The 24448-nt window shown below is 35.9% G+C and overlaps 1 protein-coding gene across 1 annotated transcript; it reads left to right on the plus strand.

Moving 5' to 3' along the window:
* Positions 1-438: 438 nt before the first annotated feature.
* LOC126824078 (glycosyltransferase 1 domain-containing protein 1) lies at positions 439-21985 on the plus strand. The gene is made up of 12 exons (XM_050553258.2): positions 439-553; positions 4282-4424; positions 6126-6274; positions 8737-8842; positions 9368-9419; positions 11251-11290; positions 12328-12486; positions 13546-13595; positions 14289-14332; positions 15032-15152; positions 16962-17060; positions 18076-21985. The coding sequence occupies exons 2-12, from the start codon at positions 4351-4353 to the stop codon at positions 18241-18243; spliced, it is 1062 nt and encodes a 353-aa protein (XP_050409215.1). The 5' UTR covers positions 439-553; positions 4282-4350; the 3' UTR covers positions 18244-21985.
* The last annotated feature ends 2463 nt before the right edge of the window (positions 21986-24448 follow it).

Below are 24448 nucleotides of genomic sequence, written 5' to 3' on the forward strand. Positions count from 1 at the left end.
TTGGCAGTAAAGTTTGAATTCCCTCCGATTTCCAGACAAAATTCTCCTCATAGCATACTGCATGGAGTCTGTCCGTCTTCATTAGACCAGTCGATGCAGAGAAGTAGGGCGATTTGAAACCACGCCAGTTGACTCAATGACAGGCTTTATGATACAGCACGCACGTGCTAACCATTTGGCCATCCAACGCCCACCTTTTTTTTCTTGGGTTTTGTTTTTTTGTTTAAAGAGCAAAATGTAAGAAAGGTCATTGGCCTAATTTTCAACCCTTTTGAAATAAAGTAATTATTATTATTATTTTTATTATTATTATTATTAAACCCCATTTCATTCAACCCGCATTTGTCACGCGCTGTGTTGGCTTTGCTTCTCTATTAAAGGGAGACTAATCTTAAAAGGCATTTTCAGTCTCTTTTATCCAGACTGTTTGAATAACAAATCGAGACTACCGGTGACGTAAATGTTGACAGATAAAATGCATCTTGAATGATAATAATGTTCGATTTATCTTTAATAACATGACCTAGTGACCGAGAAGTGAAATGTCAGTTTGGTAAGTACTGGTCACTTACTATCTATTACGTTGATGTGAGTATTTATTGTGTACTTTGTTCGTTATTTGTTTGACTGAAGAAGGCTGGGTACGTTTGAATTGAACTAGTATCGTCTATGAAATTCAGATTCCCTTTGTGGAAGCGCTCGAGCTGCCTATTGTACAGCTGTTTGATACCGGTAAGTTTGTGTTTTCCAGTTCATTGATTGAAATAATTTGGTTAAAAATCTTATGTTTAGGCCGATTTCATTATTTTGGATGGATGGGTTGCTATTAATAGTACCATGAAAGCCATATCTGATTGATAGGCTACTTCCTTGTCGCCGCAAGGGGAGGCGTTGGAAATGAATGAAATGGGGTTTAACGTCCTACTGTTCTGCTCCTAATCTGGGCTAATGAAGACGGGCATACGCCATACATGTGCTATGAAGGAAATTTTGCCCGGGCAGCGGCGCTACGACCTACTCTTATATCGAATTCCAACTGCCAAGGGATCTTTTAGGTGCACGTCAATGCGTACACGGGTCCTCGGTAATTGTTCGTCCCATCCGAACGACTAGACAGCTGTCCTTGTCAGTCCGTCCGTTCTGCATCACTGACAAGGGGAAACCACGCCAGAAAATATATGGATGAACTTTCTCGGCCAACGTGCACTCGACACACAAACTAGTTCATTTTGGGACTAACCTATGATTAAATTTTATTTCAATAATTCTCTTGCGCGTAAAGCCTTTGGCAGTGGGAGGAAACCAGAGGACAGGCGACCCTACTCCTTGTCACGTACAACCAGGCGTTCGAATAAATGAATGCAATGTGGTTTAACAGTCTTATCTTTCTGCAATGAAATGAAATGGGGTTTAACGTCCTTCTGTTCTCCTATACTGGCCTAATACAGTGTGCTATGAGGGAAATTTTGCCCGGACAGCGGCACTATGCCAACCGCCATGGAATCGTTTACGTGCACGCCGAACGACTAGACAGCTGTCATTGTTAGGCCCTCCGTCCTGCACAACTGACAAGGGGAAACCACGTCGGAAAATCCCGCTGAACTTTCTCGGCCAATGCAGGGATCGAACACGCGACCTCTAGACTAGCGAGACAGAGAGAGAGAGAGAGAGAGAGAGAGAGATGGGGTATAGGGGTCTTTAGCAGTGGGAGGGAACCGGAAAACCCGGAGAAAACCCACGAGGTTAGACATCTAGACTAGCGAGCCAGTGTCTTATCCACCGTGGCTCCCCTTTCTTTCTGCACCTACAGGTCGAATGAAGACGGACATACGCCATGCAGTGTTTAATGACAAAAATTTGAATTCCAATTGTCAGGGTTTTCTTTTATATGGACACGCTAACATGTAAACAGGACCTCGTTTTTTTGTCCCACCCGAAAGACTTTATGCTTTTCCTTGCCAAAGCTGACAAAAGGAAAGAACGGTGGAAAACTACTTGGCGAACTTGCTCGGCCAACCCCGGGATCGAACCCAGGACACCTTGGTTAGTGAGCCAGCGCTTTCTGACTGATCCAACTTTGAGGACTGTATCTCCGGACAACCAGTCAAATTGTCATATTATACTGTCCCAGGACCGGTTTAAGCTTGCATGGGTCCCCCATATTCCCTAAGCAATGGCCTAAGAAATTCCTCTCTGGCCATTGCTGGATTGGCTTCTGATACCTGTGCTTTTGAGGGAGTATGTCTATTCTTCCCGTTCAATCAAATCTATCCCAAGTACAGCAACATGACAGCCCTTCGTTTAATCTGGGTCTTCCCTAAAACTTAGGACATTGATTTAAGGTATTAAAAACGGTGAAAGTATGTTCGTCTCTATACAGTATTGTTTACATTGTTTTCGATTTAATAGCCTCGTTTGTCACGCCATTAGTTTCTCTGCAATATTCTGCTATGCACGGGTTAATTGGGCATAATTAAAACGTGAGTCATGACGTAACGTTATGTAAACATATTTGGTCCAATTTGAAGCTCTGTTTTAAGCCTAATGCTTTTGTAACTCAGTTAGCTATTGGTTGTTAATCGGACCATTGATCAGTCATAATTTGGAACAGAAATTTGCTTCGTTAAAGCAGTGTTAAGTGGGATTGCATCAAAAGTAAAAAGTTGGCATATTCTGGACATTGTACGTTACATTCACACCAATGTAATTTGTATGTCAGTGCGGTAGATAGATAGATTGATGGGCACAAACATAATATACAACATAATACAATATTTTGTAGGGCTAATTTGCCCGTCAGCCTCCCGTTTAATCCGTCCCTGTACTATCTGTTTATTTGTACTGCGTTTTTTTACGCCCACATGGAAATGTGGACGTATATTGCCGTCGCCCCCGTCCGTCTGTCGGTCCGTCCGTCGGTCCGTTCGTCCGTCCATCGTCCACAATTTCTTGTGAACGCTCTAACGTCAAAAGTTATCACCCAGTTGTTTTAAAATTGATATATGTTGATTACATTAGTGAGCTGAAAACGCCTATTTAATTTCAATAATTTCCGTTTATTACGTTTAGAGTTATGGCCCTTGTTTCACTTTTTTGAACCTTGTGAATGCCCTAATGCTAAAAGTTAACATCCGATCTTTGTGAAATTTATATGCAATATTTAAATTAGGGAAACGAAGAAGGCTATTGAATTTCAGCAATTTCCGTTTATTACTTCTAGAGTTATGGCCCTTGTTTCACTTTGTTTAATCTGGTGAACACTCTAACGCCAAAAGTGATCATCCGATCTTTCTGGAATTTATATGCATTATTTAAATTAGTGAAACCACGAAGCCTATTGAATTTCAGTAATTTACAATAATTACTTCTAGAGTTATTGCTCTTGTTTCACTTTGTTCAACCGTGTTAATGCTCGATTGATGAAAGTTATCATCCGATATGTATGAAATTTATATGCATCATTTGAATTTGTGAAACAGATGTCTATTGAATTTCAGCAATTTCCGTCAATAATTTCTAGAGTTATGGCGGTTGTGAACCTTGTGAACGTTTGAATGACAAAAGTGATCATCTGATCTCAGTGATCTGTATGAAATTTATATGCATTATTTAAATTAGTAAAATCAAAAAACCTCTCAAATTTCAACAATTTCTGTAGATTACTTCCAGAGTTGAGACCCTTGTTTCAGTTTGTAGAACCTTGTGAACCTTCAAACGGCAAACATTATAATCTGATCTGTATAGAACTGTCTTGTAAAGCCACCAATTACCTACAAAGGAATAAATATGCGACAACCATTGTCGACCGCCCGGACGATTTAGCTGCTGTGGGAGTATGTTTCGTTGCCTGGCAACCTATGTTTATCAGCTACTGCGCAATCAATCGTGACCAGACTTGGCCGTTTATGTAGGATCTATGATCTAATTTGTTTGTTGCGTATATTTTGTACGCCATCTTGTATCCCCGTCTACTCCATGTAAACATTTGTTCATAATAGACATAATTAGCATTTTACGGACGATAGCAGAGCAAAATTTAATTTTTTCCAGTTGGATTCATTAAGCTTAATAAAGCGAAAGAAGATAACATTCACTAAAAACGATGTGCAAAAAATAATAAAATTGCTAAACAATATTCAGCGGGCTTATTGCCTTATTGCAATACTATCACACGGACGCAGTATGTGCAACTTTTAATCATCCATCACGTTTGTCGCATGCGCCGGAAGTTGATCTAAAAACTCCATTAATGATAAGGTTTTGTATTATATTTACCAACAGACTGAGATTGGTGAGGTAATGGAAGGTATATAACATCACGGACACCTGTTAGATATATCTAGACACACCATGTTGTCAAGTTTAATGTTGTTATCAAGTCTAGGGCGGGAGAGTGGCAACAGTTCAACCGCTAATCGTATACAGTAAGTATCATTTTCAGATCAAATTAATCGAAGAGTTTCGGATGCAGCGAAACGTTTCTTTTACGGTTAGATCTATTTCACATGGCCACCTGCAGATTTCCCCCAAGGTCACGGGGTGTAAACAGGGTTAAGGCACCTAATTGTTGCGGGGTTGGATGGCCGAATGGTTAGCACGTGCGCGCTGTATCATAAGGTCTGTCATTGAGTCAACTGGCGTGGTTTCGAATCCCCGGTTGTACGTGACAAGGAGTAGGGTCGCCAGGAGTAGGTTTCCTCCCACTGCTAAAGACCCCTACGCGAAAGCCAATTATAGAAATAAAAAATTAAACCACATGTTAGTCTCGAAATGACCTAGTTCGTGTCGAGTGGACGTTAAACCCAATTTCTCTCTCTCTCTCCTTAATTGTTGCCGAGGATTGTGGGTTAGGGTTAGGGTAAGGCTTAGGACTTGGTCTTGGGTTATGGTTAGCGCTAGCCCTGTTTACAACTTGTGACCTATGACGAAATCTACAGGCGGCCATGTGGAATAGGGAGAGGGAGGGCCCCAATCACAAAAATAAGGAAATTTGGTTTAATGTCTTTCGTTTCGGCATCAACTAGACTAATACAGATATACGCAATGTTGCCCGGACAACGGCGTCTCCGCCCTTTCTTCATCGAATTTCATCTTACCTGGGCTCTTTTATGACATACATCCTAGCATTATAAAATGATTAATGGTTTACTCATGTATTATGTAAGAGCTAAATCTGTCTATTACAGGTCTTTCTTTTAGCTTCAAGTGTTATATAAATTATTTTTTAGACATTTATTCACATGACAAGCATATAACCAACTACTGTATAAAGTAATTTGAATGAAATTTTTAATATATTAATTTAAATATGTTATTGGAACCATTATAGCAAGAACTGCCAGCCCTTGGTCTAAATCTTACATGATATAAAACACAAATTTATATTGAAAACAATCACTGGATTTATTTCACACTACGTTTCAACAACTTCCTCTTGTCGTTCTCATGTAAGTAATGACAGTACAGTATAATAGCAAGAAATAAATTATATACTGTCATTACTTACTTGTGAACGACAAGAAGAACTTGTTGAAATGTAGTGTGAAATAAACCCAGTGATTGTTTTCCATATAAATTGTGTTTTATATCATATGTTTAGCTTGATAACGATAAGAGAATACTTATCGAAACGTCGTGCTTGTGTATAATAAACCAGTGATTGTTGTCCCATATAACTGTATAGTTTTGTTGCCGTATAAGGATTTTAAATCTTACATAATGCATCTTTAATGAGGATAATCACACGTGTCGTTAAAAATGTTTTAGGTTTTTTTTTTAGTGTTTATTCTGTTGGAGAATTACATGTACCTTATGTTACTGTAGTCGCATATAAATGGCCAAGTCTGTGTTTTATTGACGGGGTTAGGGCGGGCTTCGGGGTGTAACGCTGTGCTATGAGCGAATATTTACCCTGAGAGCGGAGTTTCCGGTTACTCGCGTCCCGAATTCCAACTTTCGAGGGTTCTTTTACGTGCACGCCGATGTTTACACGGGACCTCGAACTATAGACCGTAAATTGTAATGGTAGATTGAGAATTCTTTGATCCTTCAGATAAATTGTTTTATTTTCTCTCCTTATTCTGTCCCACTTTATTTCATAACATTATTTTTTTTTCATTTTTCAGTCAGTATTTATTAAATAATAACTTTGCATGTCATGTTCGAGATCCCAAATCCTTTCCCACTTCCGCTGAATTATGCCGCTACATAAAGATACATAAAATCACCTGTTTGTTAGGAATTCATCTTTATAAAGCCGGTGTTTTATTAAAAGGTAAGTTATATTATACACACTGAATAATGGGGAGTTTTCTTATATAGGCTAGATTCCACATATTTATTAATAATAATAATAATAATGTACATTTATATAGCGCTTAATCCATCCATGAGCATGCTCTATTAATGAGAAGTCTTATTAAAATGTAGCCTAGATTCCACACAATTATGAATGAGGCGTTTTATTAAAATCTAGACTAGATTCCACACAATTATGAATGAGGCGTTTTATTAAAATATAGCCTAGATTCCACACAATTATGAATGAGGCGTTTTATTAAAATCTAGACTAGATTCCACACAATTATGAATGAGGCGTTTTATTAAAATGTAGACTAGATTCCACACAATTATGAATGGGGCGTTTTATTAAGTAAGATATAGACTAGATTCCACGCAATTATGAATGAGGCGTTCTATTAAAATGTAGACTAGATTCCACACAATTATGAATGAGGCGTTTTATTAAAATCTAGACTAGATTCCACACAATTATGAATGAGGCGTTTTATTAAAATGTAGACTAGATTCCACACAATTATGAATGAGGCGTTTTATTAAAATCTAGACTAGATTCCACACAATTATGAATGAGGCGTTTTATTAAAATGTAGACTAGATTCCACACAATTATGAATGGGGCGTTTTATTAAGTAAGATATAGACTAGATTCCACGCAATTATGAATGAGGCGTTTTATTAAAATGTAGACTAGATTCCACACAATTATGAATGAGGCGTTTTATTAAAATCTAGACTAGATTCCACACAATTATGAATGAGGCGTTTTATTAAAATGTAGACTAGATTCCACACAATTATGAATGGGGCGTTTTATTAAGTAAGATATAGACTAGATTCCACGCAATTATGAATGGGGCGTTTTATTAAGTAAGATATAGACTAGATTCCACGCAATTATGAATGGGGCGTTTTATTAAGTAAGATATAGACTAGATTCCACACAATTATGAATGGGGCGTTTTATTAAGTAAGATATAGACTAGATTCCACGCAATTATGAATGAGGCGTTTTATTAAAATGTAGACTAGATTCCACACAATTATGAATGAGGCGTTCTATTAAAATCTAGACTAGATTCCACACAATTATGAATGAGGCGTTTTATTAAAATATAGCCTAGATTCCACACAATTATGGATGGGGCGTTTTATTAAAATGTAGACTAGATTCCACACAATTATGAATGAGGCGTTTTATTATAAATGAGACATTTTATTAAAATGTAGGCTAAATTCCACACAATCATGATTGAGAAGTTTTATTAAAATGTAGGCTAGATTCCACACAGTTATGAATGAGTTTTTTTTTTATTAAAATGTAGGCTAGATTCCACACAATTATGAATGAGACATTTTATTAAAATGTAGGCTAGATTCTACACAATTATTAATGAGATGTTTTATTGAAAGGTAATCTAGACTCCACACAATTATTAATGAGGCTTTTTATCACATCAAATTATTTAACGTTAAATTGTGTATTCATATATATATAAAAATAACTAGACATCGTATCGATTTCTAATTTTACTGTTATAATGTTTTGGTTACTATTCGAATATTGAATTTAGTTCAAGTTTTTTTATTTCTGGCAGGGCACTGGTCTATATACATGTACTTGTTGTCTATTTACAGACATGAGGGTTGGGTGGCCGAATGGTTAGCACGTGCGCGCTGTATCATTTGGTCTGACATTGAGTCATATGGCGTGGTTTCGAGTAAGGTCGCCCGTCCAATTTCGTGTGTTTTCTCCGGATCCTCCGGTTTCCTCCCACAGCTAAAAGACTCCTACGCGCAAGCGAATTATTGAAATAAAATTGAACCACGTGTTAGTCTTGAAATGACCTAGTTTGTGTCGAGTGGACGTTAAACCCCATTTCTCTCTCTATTTACAGACAGTAATATATAACACGTGACACTGTTGTTATATATCATATAATACGTGGTACTGCTATAGTATACAATATACTACGTGGCACTGTTGTATACCATATAGCGTGGTACGGTTTTATACCATATAATACGTGGTCATGTTCCATATAATACGTGGTACTGTCGTTATGAACCATATAATACCTGGGGCTGTTGTTATATACGTGGTGGTTTTATCCGGGTCCTCCGGTTTCCTCCCACTGCTAAAAGACACCTACGCCCAAGCGAATTATTGAAATAAAAAAATTAAACCATATGTTAGTCCCGAAATGACATGATTTGTGTCGATTGGACGTTAAACCCCATTTCTCTCTCTATATATATATACGTGGTACTGTTGTTATATACCATATAATACGTGGGACTGTTGTTATATACCATATAATACGTGGGACTGTTGTTATATACCATATAATACGCGGGACTGTTGTTATGTACCATATAATACGTGGTAGTGTTGTTGTGTACCATATAATACGTGGTATTGTTGTTTATTTACAGACTGTAATATACCATATATTATTATAATCGGAGGTACAGATGTCAATAAATACCATACAGATATAAAAGCTTTAGATGTAATGACGCATGCTGCTGATAAAGCCAGGTAAAATAAAGTATTTATTTATTATTTATTGAATGTGTTGTAACGTGTACACGGGGTTGGACAGGCGACCCTACTCCTTGTCACGTACAACCGGGGAATCGAAACCCCGCCAGTTGACTCAATGACAGACCGTATGATACAGCGCGCGCGTGCGTGCTAACCATTCGGCCATCCACCCCCCCCCCTCCCATTAGAACGACTAAACACCATCCGTCCTGTACCACTGAAAAAGGGGAAAGCACGCTGGACAAACTCGAGGAATTTATTCGGCAAACAACGGGAACGAACCCGAGACCTGGTCAACGAACCAGCTGCTTACTAACAGAGTCACCGCTACTCCCATTGTTGATGTGGGCAAGCCTATACTAATGCAACAGTACAGCAAAATAAATTGTTTTAAATCTTGCAACCTCAGTATATTGTACAAATGAAAACCTAGAAGAGTTACCCACTGACATTTATATTTCTCAGGTACGTATTTATATTATAGAGACAGGAGTGTGATTGTTTCAACATCTATTTTAGATACATGGTTGTTTTTGGCGAATCGTTAAGAAAGAGAATACACTATTTATGGGTAAGAGTATGTTGTATTTGTGTCCAAGTTTTGTGTATATATTTATTGGTAAGATTTGTGTATATATTTGTGACTAAGGTTTGTGTATATATTTGTGTCCAAGTTTTGTGTATATATTTATTGCTAAGGTTTGTGTATATATTTATGACTAAAGTTTGTGTATATATTTATGGCCAAGGTTTATGTATATATTTATGACTAAGGTTTGTGTATATATTGATGGCCATGGTTTGTGTATATATTTATGGGTAACGTTTGTGTATTCATTTATGGCTAAGGTTTATGTATATATTTATGCTTAAAGTTTGTGTATATTTATTTATGCCTAACGTTTGTGTATATATTTATGACAATATAGCATCGTTGTTCATTAAGCACAATAATAATTTAAAGCAGTATTATGTGAACTTAAGTTAAAGGGACAATAACACTCTTGCTGGCTTGACATCTCCAGAAAATAAAAAATAGCCTTATTCTAAGTACTAGATGTGTTAGTGTCTTACCTGTTGTGTAAATGATCCATTAAATCCTATTTTACTTGTCCAGAGGGTTCAAAAATATTTTTAAATCCAAGTCACATTTGTAAAGCTTTACGTCAGGTTTTTCAAATCATTTAGTTGAATTTTTCCAATTTTTTAAATTAGGTGTGTTAAGATGAAATTTGCATCATCAATTAATTGGAATATTGTAAAATAGTACAATTTGTTGATCAGAATAAAGATTGGGACATATTATTCAGTTACAACAAGAGTGGTATTGAGCCCTTAAAGGAGCTAAATCGCTATTCTGTTGCACCTAGAAATGATTGTAATATGATGAATGTATATGAACTGGTTTACATTCAGTCGTTTCTGTTTTTATTGTACATAATCTCTAATCATGGTAGTCTTCCCATGTGGGGTATGTTTAGGCTCATTCATCCATTCACTTCATTACAAATGACGCTCTGTGTCTGATATTGAGTTAGAGCAGCGATTCTCAACCAGTGTTCCGCGGCTCACTGGTGTGCCGCGAGATCTACCTATGTGTGCCACGAAATTTTGAACGTCACACTAAGAAAATGCGAAAAACCAGCCATCCCAATTGAGTATTCTCTGGTGTATACTGATAATTTCCTAGCTGTGCATTTCTTTATTTAGTTTGAGTCATTATATGTGTCTATGACTAATCTCTTTCTACGGTTGTAAGCCGTCTGACTTAACATGTTTTATTTTGCAAAAGTCAAATATTTGTCATCCAAGGTGTGCCGTCCGGCAAAAAAGGTTGAGAACCACTGAGTTAGAGACTTGGCTACTTTAAGTTACTTTACATTTATTTTTATTGCTTCTAAAATTTTATTATGTACTCTAGTTTTAAAATAGCTTATGTGGATTAATTTATGGTATTTTAAAGTACACACCATAGTCGAAACCCGAATAACTGAACAACGAAAATGAATTAAGATGATAATTAAGACCCCACCTTTCTGCAATAACTGTGATAATGAAAACGAACATACGTCATGCAGTATACTATGAGTTACACCTTGCCCAGACAGCGGCTCTACAGCCTATTCTGTCAAGGGTTCTTTTACGTGCATACTAACGTGTACACGTTAATTTTTAAATTTCATTTCCGGGGCTAAATAACAGTTAGTCAGCTGTGGGTTTTATCATTTTATAATATCACTCTTTAACAGCAATTCGGGGGACCATATACCTGCATATACCTGTATATACCTGTATATACCTGTATGTAAAGAAATTATTTAATTTCCGACTCACCCAAATCGTTTTATTCTAAAAAAAATGACCTTACTCACCTCATTTATTGTTTTTCTCTTTTATTACAGCCAAATATAGGTAGTGAAACTATAGTTCAAATAAAACAAGGTAGGTAAATATTATATGTTGGTTTACCTGTTGGTTTACCTGTTCAGACAGACAGGTGTAAATTGCAATCTGAACGACAGACTCGCTCTACCTACAGAGAAGCGAAAAAAAAAAGCCAGCTACCATGTAATTTTCGTACGTTAGTTACGTACGGTGTAAATTGGTGATATAATTAAGTCGAAAGAACTTATACACACATCCAGAAATAAGCTTAAATAACGAAATGAAATGGGTTTTAGCGTCCTAATGTTCTGTACCAATTGGGCTAATGTGCTACGAGGGACTCCCGTCCCGCCTACGTTTATTTCGAATTCCAACAGCTAAGGGATCTTTTACGTGCATGTCAATGTGTACACGTGACCTCCGTTTGTCGTTTCGTCCGAACAACTAGACACTGTCCCTTGCCAGACCCTTTGTCCTGAACTTTCTCAGCAAACACTGGGAACGAACCCGAGACCGCTAGGATAGCGAACCAACGTCTTACTCACTGAGCCACCGCTACTCCCGAGTCCAAAGACACACCGTCGTAAATTAGGACAAATAAGTTAATCTTTATTCAGTGAATGTTAAACCACGAGAGAGAGAAATAGGGTCTTTAGCAGTTGGGGGGGGGGGGGCACCTGAGGACCTGGAGAAAACCTTCGAGGTTTGACAGGCGACCCTACTCCTTGTCACGTACATGGAATACAAGTTGGGGGTTGGATGGCGAATGGTTAGCACGCGCGCGCTGTATCATACGGTCTGTCATTGAGTCAACTGGCTTGGTTTCGATTCCCCGGTTGTACGTGACAAGGAGTAGGGTCGCCTGTCCAACCTCGTGGGTTTTCTCCGTTTCCTCCAGTTTCCTCCCACTGCTATAAAGACCCCTACGCGCAAGCGAATTATTGAAATAAAATTGAACCATGTGTTATCCCTCGTTTGTGTCGAGTGGACGTTAAACCACATTTTTTTTTCTCTCTCTGGAATACAAGTTACTTGAAAGATCTATTTCCTGAGACGTTTTGAGGAGGGTTTTGTATTTTGTATATTTTTTTCAGCTGTGATAACCAGACCATCGACGTTCATTTTAACTTCATATTTAAAATCAAAACAATTAATAGATGAAACAAGAGATTTACAGGATGTTAAATTGTTTGTATGGGTGGGTGGTATTAGAACTGTTAAAGACCCATTATATCTCGTTCAGGTCATGTCACGTAAGTAAACGCCCCTTTTATGAATTTTTCAAATGAACAAAAATCACAAACGCAAAACAATTCGTATGATTAATTTACAGCGCAGTAAATGATATTGACAGGAATTGCCCACACACGATTCAATATTTCCATCAATAATTTCATCATTTTTTGGTCATTTTTCAAAATATATTGATGAACCATCAATAAAAATCAAAATGGTTTTGATCCGTGAATAAATTGACGCAATGATGGTTATTGACAATATTTTACATCAATATAGCCCACATATGTTCAATATTATTGACTCAATATATTGAGTCAATATATTGAGTCAATAATATTGACGGAATTATTGAACGTGTATGGGCCCCTTTATGATAAATGATTAATGTACAGCGCAGTGGACGCTTACGCCCCCCCCCGCCCGGATCCATTCATATGATTTGATATTTGTTGTTAATTTCCTGCCATGTCTGTAGATGTAGTTTGTTTTGTCTGCTTTATTTTGTTTTTAGTGCGGTTCTCCTGCACTTACTAATAGGTTATATTGTATTGGTATTTTAACACCCACTTAAATACTCTTTATAGGGAAATCCCCACTTTAAATACACTACAGTATAGGGAAATACCCTCATTAGATACACTGTAGTTTAGGGAAATACCCACTTTAAATACACCGCCTTACAGGAACATACTCAGTTTATATTTTCTGTAGTTGAAGGGATACCCACTTTAAATAATTTGTAGTTGAAGGAATACCGACTTTAAATACACTACAGTATAGGAAAATACCCTCATTAGATACTTTGTAGTCCAGTCCAATGAAATGCACCCCACCCCCCAACTCAGATATTCTCTAGTCTAGTGCCCCCCCCCCCCCCTCCTCGGATATTCTGTAGCCCATTAAAGCAAGGTGGTATAATTATCTATAAGAACTATGGTGAAATCGAATCACGAGTTTGTATAGTCGAATAACATGATATCTAAACATATATTTTATCACCGACTAAGATATGCCACCGATTTGTATTAAAAACAACAACATGGACATGGAAGTATTACTGATTCGTATTTCAGATTGGCACAAAGAAGACGAAAATATTTATTTCATACTTATTGGTCCAAAGGTAAGCTGTTTTTATTTTTAGTCAATTGGTGTGGTTTCGATTACCAATTTGTAAGTGACCAGGAATAGGGTCGCCTGTCCAACCATATGGGTTTTTTTCCGGGTCCCCCGGCTTCCTCCCACTGCCAAAGACCCCTACGCGCAAGCGAATTATTGAAATAAAATTGAACCATATGTTAGTCCCGAAATGACCTGGTTTGTATCGATCGGACGTTAAATCCCATCTCTCTCTCTCTCTCTCTCTCTCTCTCTCTCTCTTTCTCTCTCTCTCAACATATATATTAAGCTATTGTCGGTATTATGTATAATACATCTTTAATTGAATGATCATTGTATAAGCGTTGATATATATATATATATATATATATGGTAAATATTATAGTATAATAACGTTATGTTATTGTATAAGATAAATATTATACTATAATAACGTTATGTTATTGTATAAGATAAATATTATACTATAATAACGTTATGTTATTGTATAAGATAAATATTATTATTGTATAATAACGTTATTTTATTGTATTAGCGTTGATATTATAGTATAACAACGTTATTTTATATAAGGTAAATATTATAGTATAATAACGTTATTTTATTGTATAAGATAAATATTATTGTATAATAACGTTATTTTATTGTATAAGCGTTGATATTATAGTATAATAACGTTATTTTATTTTATACACAGCTAGAAGAGGAATATTATGTGGAGTTTTTGAGCTCAATTAAAGGGTCAGTTTACTTTGTTAACATTTAGCTGGATTAAGCTAAAATGAGTTATTTGGATATGACGATCAGCAGCTATTGATAAAGAGAACTAGTTCGCTAGGTGGTTCACTTAGTGCCATACTTAAAGTAGCTAAGTCTCTAACTCAATATCATCCAAAGTCTTCGACATTGTAAACACGAATTATTTATCAATTTAAATCAACATTGATGTTGTGATCTTACCAGGAAAAGATTGACCTCTGATGTCCAATATTTAAGACAAAATAAACCTTTTACCAATGTACACGAATCGTGTACCATAATGCGTTTCTTGCGCCATTTGTAAGAAGGGACACGAAGAACGAGTCTAGACATGTCAAGTCATGTGAAACGGTGACGTGACGCCACATTCTTATCTGGAGAGCATGCGCAATAAATAGTATCGGTGTAGACGGGAATAAGCAGACGCTAGAGATTGCCATTCGATTGAGACTTCTGGCATATTTCGCCTAACAAAACTCATTAGAATTCACTGTAAAAACAAAAACGATTGAATGTAAATAAGTTTATATACATTCATTTACATTATTATATGCCTTGCGACCCATTTTTGTCAACTTCTAGGTCCCAAATATTAGCGATTTAGCTCCTTTAAATTCAAATATCACGACCCAGAAGCCAGTGGCAAATACATAATGGTTGGGTTTTTTCTGTATGTTTTAGATTGGAAGGTGTTTGTTATATTCCTGGACTTCCATCAGATGATACACATGCTGCTATTAAACAGGCTTTTGTTTACGTTAATTCTTCTAAGAGTGAAGGAATGTCTTTAGCTATTCTTGAGGTTTGTACCGTATATCTTTCGTTGTGGTTAATGGTCTAAAGCGATGCGGCCCGAATGTAAGGTGTTGACTAATGCTATTATAAGGTATAGCGAAAGTTTGTGTGCCTCACCTCATGGGGTCATTTTAAGGTTCTGCGATTTATTCCATCAAGTACAGTCCGATATGCTAGAGCATAGATTTAAATTCCGAATATCCTGGCAATAAAATAGTAGAGTCGAATGAATCAAGTCAGATAGATTTGTTTGCTGATGACAGTACCCTGCATTGTTCACACAAAGATATTTTATCCATCGCCAAAAATCTCCAAAATGATCTCTATTTGGTTGCTAAATGGTGTGAAAACAATGGGATGGTAATCAATCCTTCGAAAACAAAATCAATGCTGATTTCAACAAAACACAAAAGAAATCAGAAAAACCTAACTTTATCACTCCATGGTGAGAAAATTGAGACGGTTACTACCGCAAAATTACTTGGAATTCAAATTGACCAAGACCTTAATTGGGAAGCACAGATAGCAGATATGTCTAAAAAACTTGCATCAAAAATATTTCTCCTAAATAAGATAAAAGATCATTTACCTTACGAGACAAGAATTTTGTTTTATAACAGTTACATACTACCAATATTTGATTATTGCTCTATTATTTGGGGAAATGCTACCAAAAGTAGATTAGACATTCTTTTAAAATTACAAAAGAGGGCAGCAAGAGCTATTCTTGATGCACCGATTGAAACTCCGTCCACCTCTTTATTTACTAAACTCGGTTGGCTTACCCTTACACAGAGGATTCTTTACAATAAAATTGTCTTATCATTCAAAATTATTACATTTAATACTCCACTTTATCTAAATTTCCATTTTATTGAAAAATCTCTTGTTTCTAAAACGGATATCTTGCTCCGTTCACAGACCAGTAAATCTCTTTTTCTTCAAAAATGCAAAACGGAATCCATGAAACGTACTTTTCATTATTCTGCATGTCTTTTATGGAACAATCTGCCTTTTGATATAAAGATGTGTAAAAATGTTGAAAATTTTAAGATTAAACTGAAAACTCATTTATTTTGCACACTGAAGGAACCATAATATTCAACTGATGACATACTTATTATTTTAAACTTGCAACTGCATTCTATTTTATTTTGTGTGTAATTATAGTGTTCTTCCTATATTCTACTTGTATAATGTATATGTTTTGTAGTTTGGGAGTGACTTATCAAACTTCCCACTTTAAAATGCTATTGCATTTCTAATGATTTTAAATTTATCCTGATATTACATGTATATATGTCTTTGTAGTTTAGGAGGGACCTATGGAAGATTAGTTTTTTTTTTTTGCAAACTAAATACGTTGCCTCATTAAATAAAGTTTTTATTATTATTATTATTATTATTATTAATGAACACCATTTTCCAATATAATTATTTAATTGTTATTTTAACCACGTGGTACTAGAACCCTGTAGAGTATAATCACAGCTAGAGTTATTTTCTTCACATCTTGTGGACAGGAGTAGGGTCGCCTGTCCAATCTCGTGGATTTCATCCGAGTCCCCGGTCTCTTCCCACTTCTAAAGACCCCTACGCGCAAACGAACTATTGACATACAATTGAACCTTAGTTAGTCCCGACATGACCTATAGTTTGTGTCGAATGGACGTTAAATCCCATCTTTCTCTCTCTCTCTCTCGACTGTTCCATCGATTACATTCGGGAAAGAAATCCACGTTAAAAAAAATCAAGCATCTTTACTACTCTCCCATATATTATGCCTCTTTCAGATAGTATAACGGATATATTTCAGGCGATGCAGCTTGGTACACCGGTTATTGGTAGAAATATACCAGGCAATACAGATATTATACAGCACAATATAACAGGTTTACTGTATGATACACCCCAGGTAATATATCATAATATAACAGGTTTACTGTATGATACACCCCAGGTAATACATCACAATATATAAGGTTTACTGTATGATACACCACAGGTAATATAGCCCAATAGAACGGGTTTACTGTATGATACACCACAGGTAATACATCATAATATAACGGGTTTACTGTATGATACTCCCAGGTAATACATCGTAATATAACAGGTTTACTGTATGATACACCACAGGTAATATATCATAATATAACAGGTTTACTGTATGATACACCACAGGTAATATATCACAATATAACAGGTTTACTGTATGATACTCCCCAGGTAATATAATATAACAGGTTTACTGTATGATACTCCCAGGTAATACATCATAATATAACAGGTTTACTGTATGATACACCCCAGGTAATATATCACAATATAACAGGTTTACAGAATGATACAGGTAAAACAGTTACATGCCTAAGGCCTAATTCGCATAAATTTAAACAAAATTTGTTCCGAATGCAGTGTTTTAATGGGGTTAGAGCAAGAAATTGTACAACAATTTGAACCCTCAAGCAATGAAAGAGTCGCGTCTTTGAAGTCCTTTAATTTACATTTCGTGAATAGGACCCTTGGCAGATGGCTTATAAAATGGCGTGGCTGTAACTGAAGTCCAAACTATATCAAGGTCAAGGCCGAACATACCTGCTCTTTCTGTACGGTTGCTTGTCCCGTTTCCCCAAATTGCTAATGATACGATATGTTGGTTCCGAAATGACCTAGTTTGGGTCGAGTTTCCCCAAATTGCTAATGATACGATATGTTGGTTCCGAAATGACCTAGTTTGGGTCGAGTTTCCCCAAATTGCTAATGATACGATATGTTGGTTCCGAAATGACCTAGTTTGGGTACCGTTTCCCCAAATTGCTAATGATATGATATGTCGGTTCCGAAATGACCTAGTTTTGGTCGAGTGGAATTACAAAGTCCTAACATAGATTGCCCACGATGCCTAATAAGTTTACTCTTTTATACAGGATTTTGTTCGAGAGGCCAAGCTTTTGACAGGATCCAGCCATAAATATCAACTATTGAAGGAGGCGGCCTTAAAGCACGTGACGGAAGTTCATTCCGCAGAAAAGGAGGAGGATTTATATCTGAATCTGATCAGGACTTGTGTTGAAGATAAACTTCCTGTAACGTAAGATGCCATTGTTTTAAGCAATATGGCGACTACGACTGATCTCAATTAATTGTTCTATGTATTTTAATGTTAATTCTCCTCCCCCACTTCATTGGGAAGGTGCTAGATTATACCAAAAACCGTGTAAACCAAACGATACAGATCTCGTAAACGTAAGAACATACAGTGATTCCCAAGACAGTTAACATAAAAAAAAACCATTCTTGCTATAATAGTTCGAAAGTAGATGATGTAAAATGAATAATTTGAAAATTTCATTCAAATTACTCTATTGCAAGGGAAGATATTAGCCTTTGAAGGTTAGGCAGACGTGTGCAATAATTTCAACCACCGCACTGGTTGATCGAAGCTAAGTCTCGGTCCTCCATATTTGATTGAATCAAAATATCGCTGAACCATTCTAATCTATTTAATATCGGAGAAATCTGATGCCATCGAGAGTTGATTAAGGCCTGGATCAGTTAATTAATTTATAATTAATACTTTAGAAAACATTTCAGGCCTAACGAAAGTTCTGCAATGGGCAGATTTAGCTCTTGCATAATGCATGTTTAATTTAAGAGCCAAGTTTAAAGACTTCTGGGAAACCAGTGACGCGTATTTAATTTCAGAGGCGAGGTTAAAAACTTCTGGGAAATCGGTGACGTGTATTTAATTCATGGGGCAAGTTCAAAAAGTTCTGGGAATCCGGTGACATGTATTTCATTCAAGGGGCAAGTTTAAAGACTTCTGGGAAACCTGTTACGTGTATTTAATTTAAGGGGCAAGTTTAAAGACTTCTGTGAGGAGGGACCAACATTTATAACTGTTTCATTTAGTCCTGAACCTAGAAGACAGGGACGTTTGATTCACGGTTAATTCTATTAAAGCAGCATTAGGTAAGCTTAGATAAAGAGCTGAAATTTCAGTCACATTGCTTCACTCTTAAACTAGATTCAATGTTAGGTTAGGCTCGATCGCCATTACTACCGTTGTAACGAGAATAAACAAAGTCTCGATTATTTATTTTTACGATTATTTCATCCACATCAAAACATATTCAAATCCACTAAATATCACAGACTAAGGATAGCATCGACAGTTGATTATAGTCTGGATAAGTTAATTAATGTCTAATTAATAATTTAGGTAACATTTCAGGCCGATTACAGCTCTTGCATAATGCATTTTTGACAAGTACATATCAACCTCTCTTGGAGTTCCCGATAAAATCGAATTCAGACTTTAAACTATCTAAACCAATAACACGGATCAGTACAATTTGTTTTTATTATAATGCTCAGGGCAGATTTTGGACTAGGGACTGGTCCCAATCAATACTCATCTTGTTGTTCTTGTTGTTGTCCATAGGGCGACACTCTTCGAAAAAGGCCTAAGGCTCAACCTATGTACGACCAAAATGAACTTTGTCTAAGGTGAAGACGCGTGGTAACGCGACGTCACTTCGCGGGAAACTGTAATCGGAGCTGATCGGTCAAAGCCTTATTTTGGGCGGAGTCGATGGAAAGGTCAATTGAATGTCTGACTTCAATATGACGTCACAATTCCAAGATGGCTTTGATGACGTTCATTTTTTTTTTAGATTTTTTGTTTTGTTTTGGTAAATGTGTGGATTTGCGGGGTGTATATCTGTCTACCTTTAGGTCCATGCAAACGCTAAGCTGTTTTGTATGGTGACTGATTGGTATCATGTCGTGGTGTCGCCCTTCATAAGGCGACAACCTGACATCACGACATCACGACATTATAACCCGACGCCTTATGAAGGGCGACACCACGACATCACGACATCACGACATGATACCAATCAGCCACCATAGTTTTGGCTACAATTAAGAACAAACACAAAGCTAGTTGATCAACATTTTATGTCCTAAATCGACGACTTTAGTCGAGAACACTAAGTATACTTCGAGAATTTTATGTATTATTTATTCTACTTCCATTTAATAAAATCGAAAATTATTTGTGTGTATGAAAAATGTAAAACTGATTGCAAAATAGTATACTGACTTTTGAATATGGCGGCCATTTAGGGTGGGATCTATTTTCAAGGTAGAGAATTGTCTGGGTGCAGTATGTTATTTGAAGGTTTGAATTTAATGGCCAAAAATTTGTCAAATAGAAATGACTCAATAAAATTGTGCAAATAGAATTGACCAAATATAGACATGATCAAATAGAAATGTAGAAATGACCAGATAGAAATGATCAAAGAGACGGTAGGCTGTTATGTTGATCTACTGTAAACGTTTTATATTGAATATTTTGTAGTGGTGTCTTATATATAGATAAGGTTTACTACTAGATCCTTATTATAGTTGTTTTTATAATTTATATTGTGACTAATTATATAAATCAAAATGAATTAGTTTTACACATATTGATTAAGTGACTTTATACACCCGTGTATTTATTAATCTTTTAGAGGCATTTAGTAACTGAACAATCTGATTAAAATACAGATCTATATTTCGTTTCGTTTTTTTTATACCCCCACATTGAAATGTGGTATATATTGGAATGCACGTAAAAGATCCCCTGGCAGTTGGAATTCGATATAAGAGTAGGCGATAGTGCCGCTGCCCGGGCAAAATTTCCCTCATAGCACACTGTATGGCGTATGCCCGTCTTCATTAGCCCCGGTTAGGAGCAGAACAGTAGGACGTTAAACCCCATTTCATTTCATTGGACGCTCAAGAGGCTAAAGTTAATATCCGATTGAAACAAAGAAGCCTAATGATTTTCAGCGATTTCGGATAATTACTGCCAGAGTTATGGCCCTTGATCACTTAAAAAAAAAAAAAAATCTTGTGGATGCTCTAGAGGCGAAAGATAATATCCGATTGACTTTAAATTTATACACAGTGTTTAAGTCCATGAGACGAAGAAGCCTATTGGTTTTCAGCAATTTGGGATAATTATTGACAAAGTTATGACCCTTGATCACTTCAAAAAATCTTGTGGAAGCTCAAGAGGCTAAAGTTAATATCCGATTGACTTTATGCGCAGTGTTTGAGGTCATGAGACGAAGAATCCTATTGATTTTCAACGATTTCCGATAATTACTGCCAAAGTTATGGTCCTTGATCACTTTGAAAAATCTTGTGACGCTCTAGAGGCGTATATTCTGATCCGATTGACTTCAGATTGATACACAGAGGTTAAGGTCTTGAAACGAACAAGTATATTGATTGGCATCAAGGGTTTATTATGGTCTGGATAAGTTAATTAATGTCTAATTAATAATTTAGATAACATTCCAGACCTAAAGAAAGACCTGCAATAGGCAGATTTAGCTCTTGCATAATGCATGTTTAATAACGTTGAGAGTTTACCTTTCGGAACGTCGCCCAAATACAGTATGACGTGTTATAGTGTATTTACTACCTTACAAGAGCAGACATTATATTTGTTTGCGTTTAGTCCAGGAGATACTCGTTTAATACGTCTAATAAAAATTTTATACTGTTCATTTGATGACCATGAGAGTAGATATTAAATACTTGTTTTGATAGTGCATTTACTACCATACGAGAGCAGACACAATATATTTGTTTGCTTTAGTCCAGACCATATAATACTTTTAAATTTTATACTGTCCATTTGATGACCACGAAAGCAGATATTTGTTTTGGTTTAATCCAAAACAGGTGATATAATACTTTTATAGTTTGTACCTTGTTACTCGATGATAACCATGACCAAGTTGTTATATTTAATTATATTTAACAGTGATTTAATAACAGTTGTCTATAATAACAATTTATGATCAAATAAAATTGTAATTTAATATTAAATGTTTATATAATCTGTGTTTTATAGCGTCCTGTTATATTTTAACAGAGATTTAATAACAATTGTCTATAATAACAATTGTTTATAATAACAATTGTCTCAATTGTCTATAATAACAATTGTTTATTATAACAATTGTCTCAATTGTCTATAATAACAATTGTCTATAATAACAATTTATGACAAATTAAATTGTAATTTAATATTAAATCTTGACATAATCTGTGTTTTATAGCGTCCTGTTATAATGGGTTAAATATCATTCACAGGATTGTAAGGTTGAGGGGGAGGGGGGCGGTGAATCTTGAAGGCTTGATTTCGCTTTAACTACCTACCTCTTATGCAGATGGAGTGGAGGGGAGAACCTAATGGTTAGCACATGCGCACTGTATCATAAGGCCCGTCATTGAGTCAACTGGCGTGGTTTCGAATCGCCGGTTGTACGTGACAAGGAGTAGGGTTGCCTGTCCAACTTCTTGGGTTTTTTTCCGGCTCCTCCGGTTTCCCCCAACTGCTAAAAACACCTACCACAATAATGGTTAGTGGGCGTGATTCGAATCCAGACATAGACCGAGACAGACCGTTTCGACGAGAAATGAGCCCAGTTGTATACTTACTGCAAGTTTATAGTACTAGTGACTGATACGGCATTTCCTTCTTTATCTATGGCAGATATGTTAGTCCCGAAATGACCTAGTTTGTGTCGAGTGGACGTTAAACCGCATTTCTTTCTCCCGTTGCAATGGGAGCATGTATGTTATTAATGCCGGCATATAATCACCCCGCTGCATAGAAAAACGAGAAATAAATCCATATAAATGTAATTATATTTATTCAGAATGTAAAAAAAAAAATATAATTAATCAAGTGTTGAATATAAAAATAAAAATATATATATATTAACCAGGGAAAGTATATAAATGATATTTAATAAAAGATTTTAAATTAAAGACAACCTTATAAAAACAAAACAGGATATTAATTTGTTTATTATGACAACACGCTGGAATGAAAGGAATGATAGTGCCGCTGCCCGGGCAAAATTTCCCTCATAGCACACTGTATGGCGTATGCCCGTCTTCATTAGCCCCGGTTAGGAGCAGAACAGTAGGACGTTAAACCCCATTTCATTTCATTGGACGCTCAAGAGGCTAAAGTTAATATCCGATTGAAACAAAGAAGCCTAATGATTTTCAGCGATTTCGGATAATTACTGCCAGAGTTATGGCCCTTGATCACTTAAAAAAAAAAAAAAAATCTTGTGGATGCTCTAGAGGCGAAAGATAATATCCGATTGAGTTTAAATTTATACACAGTGTTTAAGTCCATGAGACGAAGAAGCCTATTGGTTTTCAGCAATTTGGGATAATTATTGACAAAGTTATGACCCTTGATCACTTCAAAAAATCTTGTGGAAGCTCAAGAGGCTAAAGTTAATATCCGATTGACTTTATGCGCAGTGTTTGAGGTCATGAGACGAAGAATCCTATTGATTTTCAACGATTTCCGATAATTACTGCCAAAGTTATGGTCCTTGATCACTTTGAAAAATCTTGTGACGCTCTAGAGGCGTATATTCTGATCCGATTGACTTCAGATTGATACACAGAGGTTAAGGTCTTGAAACGAACAAGTATATTGATTGGCATCAAGGGTTTATTATGGTCTGGATAAGTTAATTAATGTCTAATTAATAATTTAGATAACATTCCAGACCTAAAGAAAGACCTGCAATAGGCAGATTTAGCTCTTGCATAATGCATGTTTAATAACGTTGAGAGTTTACCTTTCGGAACGTCGCCCAAATACAGTATGACGTGTTATAGTGTATTTACTACCTTACAAGAGCAGACATTATATTTGTTTGCGTTTAGTCCAGGAGATACTCGTTTAATACGTCTAATAAAAATTTTATACTGTTCATTTGATGACCATGAGAGTAGATATTAAATACTTGTTTTGATAGTGCATTTACTACCATACGAGAGCAGACACAATATATTTGTTTGCTTTAGTCCAGACCATATAATACTTTTAAATTTTATACTGTCCATTTGATGACCACGAAAGCAGATATTTGTTTTGGTTTAATCCAAAACAGGTGATATAATACTTTTATAGTTTGTACCTTGTTACTCGATGATAACCATGACCAAGTTGTTATATTTAATTATATTTAACAGTGATTTAATAACAGTTGTCTATGATAACAATTTATGATAAAATAAAATTGTAATTTAATATTAAATGTTTATATAATCTGTGTTTTATAGCGTCCTGTTATATTTTAACAGAGATTTAATAACAATTGTCTATAATAACAATTGTTTATAATAACAATTGTCTCAATTGTCTATAATAACAATTGTCTATGATAACAATTTATGACAAATTAAATTGTAATTTAA

Source organism: Patella vulgata, chromosome 6 (assembly GCF_932274485.2).
Source record: "Patella vulgata chromosome 6, xgPatVulg1.2, whole genome shotgun sequence".
NCBI classification, from domain to species: Eukaryota; Metazoa; Mollusca; class Gastropoda; family Patellidae; genus Patella; species Patella vulgata.

Excerpts from the sequence above, each read along its gene's own strand:
- LOC126824078 (XM_050553258.2), top strand. The coding sequence starts at position 4,351 with ATGTTGTCAAGTTTAATGTTGTTATCAAGTCTAGGGCGGGAGAGTGGC. Across the intron at positions 11,291-12,327 it reads TATAGTTCAAATAAAACAAG|CTGTGATAACCAGACCATCG; the intron begins GTAGGTAAATAT and ends TATTTTTTTCAG. Across the intron at positions 15,153-16,961 it reads TGTCTTTAGCTATTCTTGAG|GCGATGCAGCTTGGTACACC; the intron begins GTTTGTACCGTA and ends GATATATTTCAG.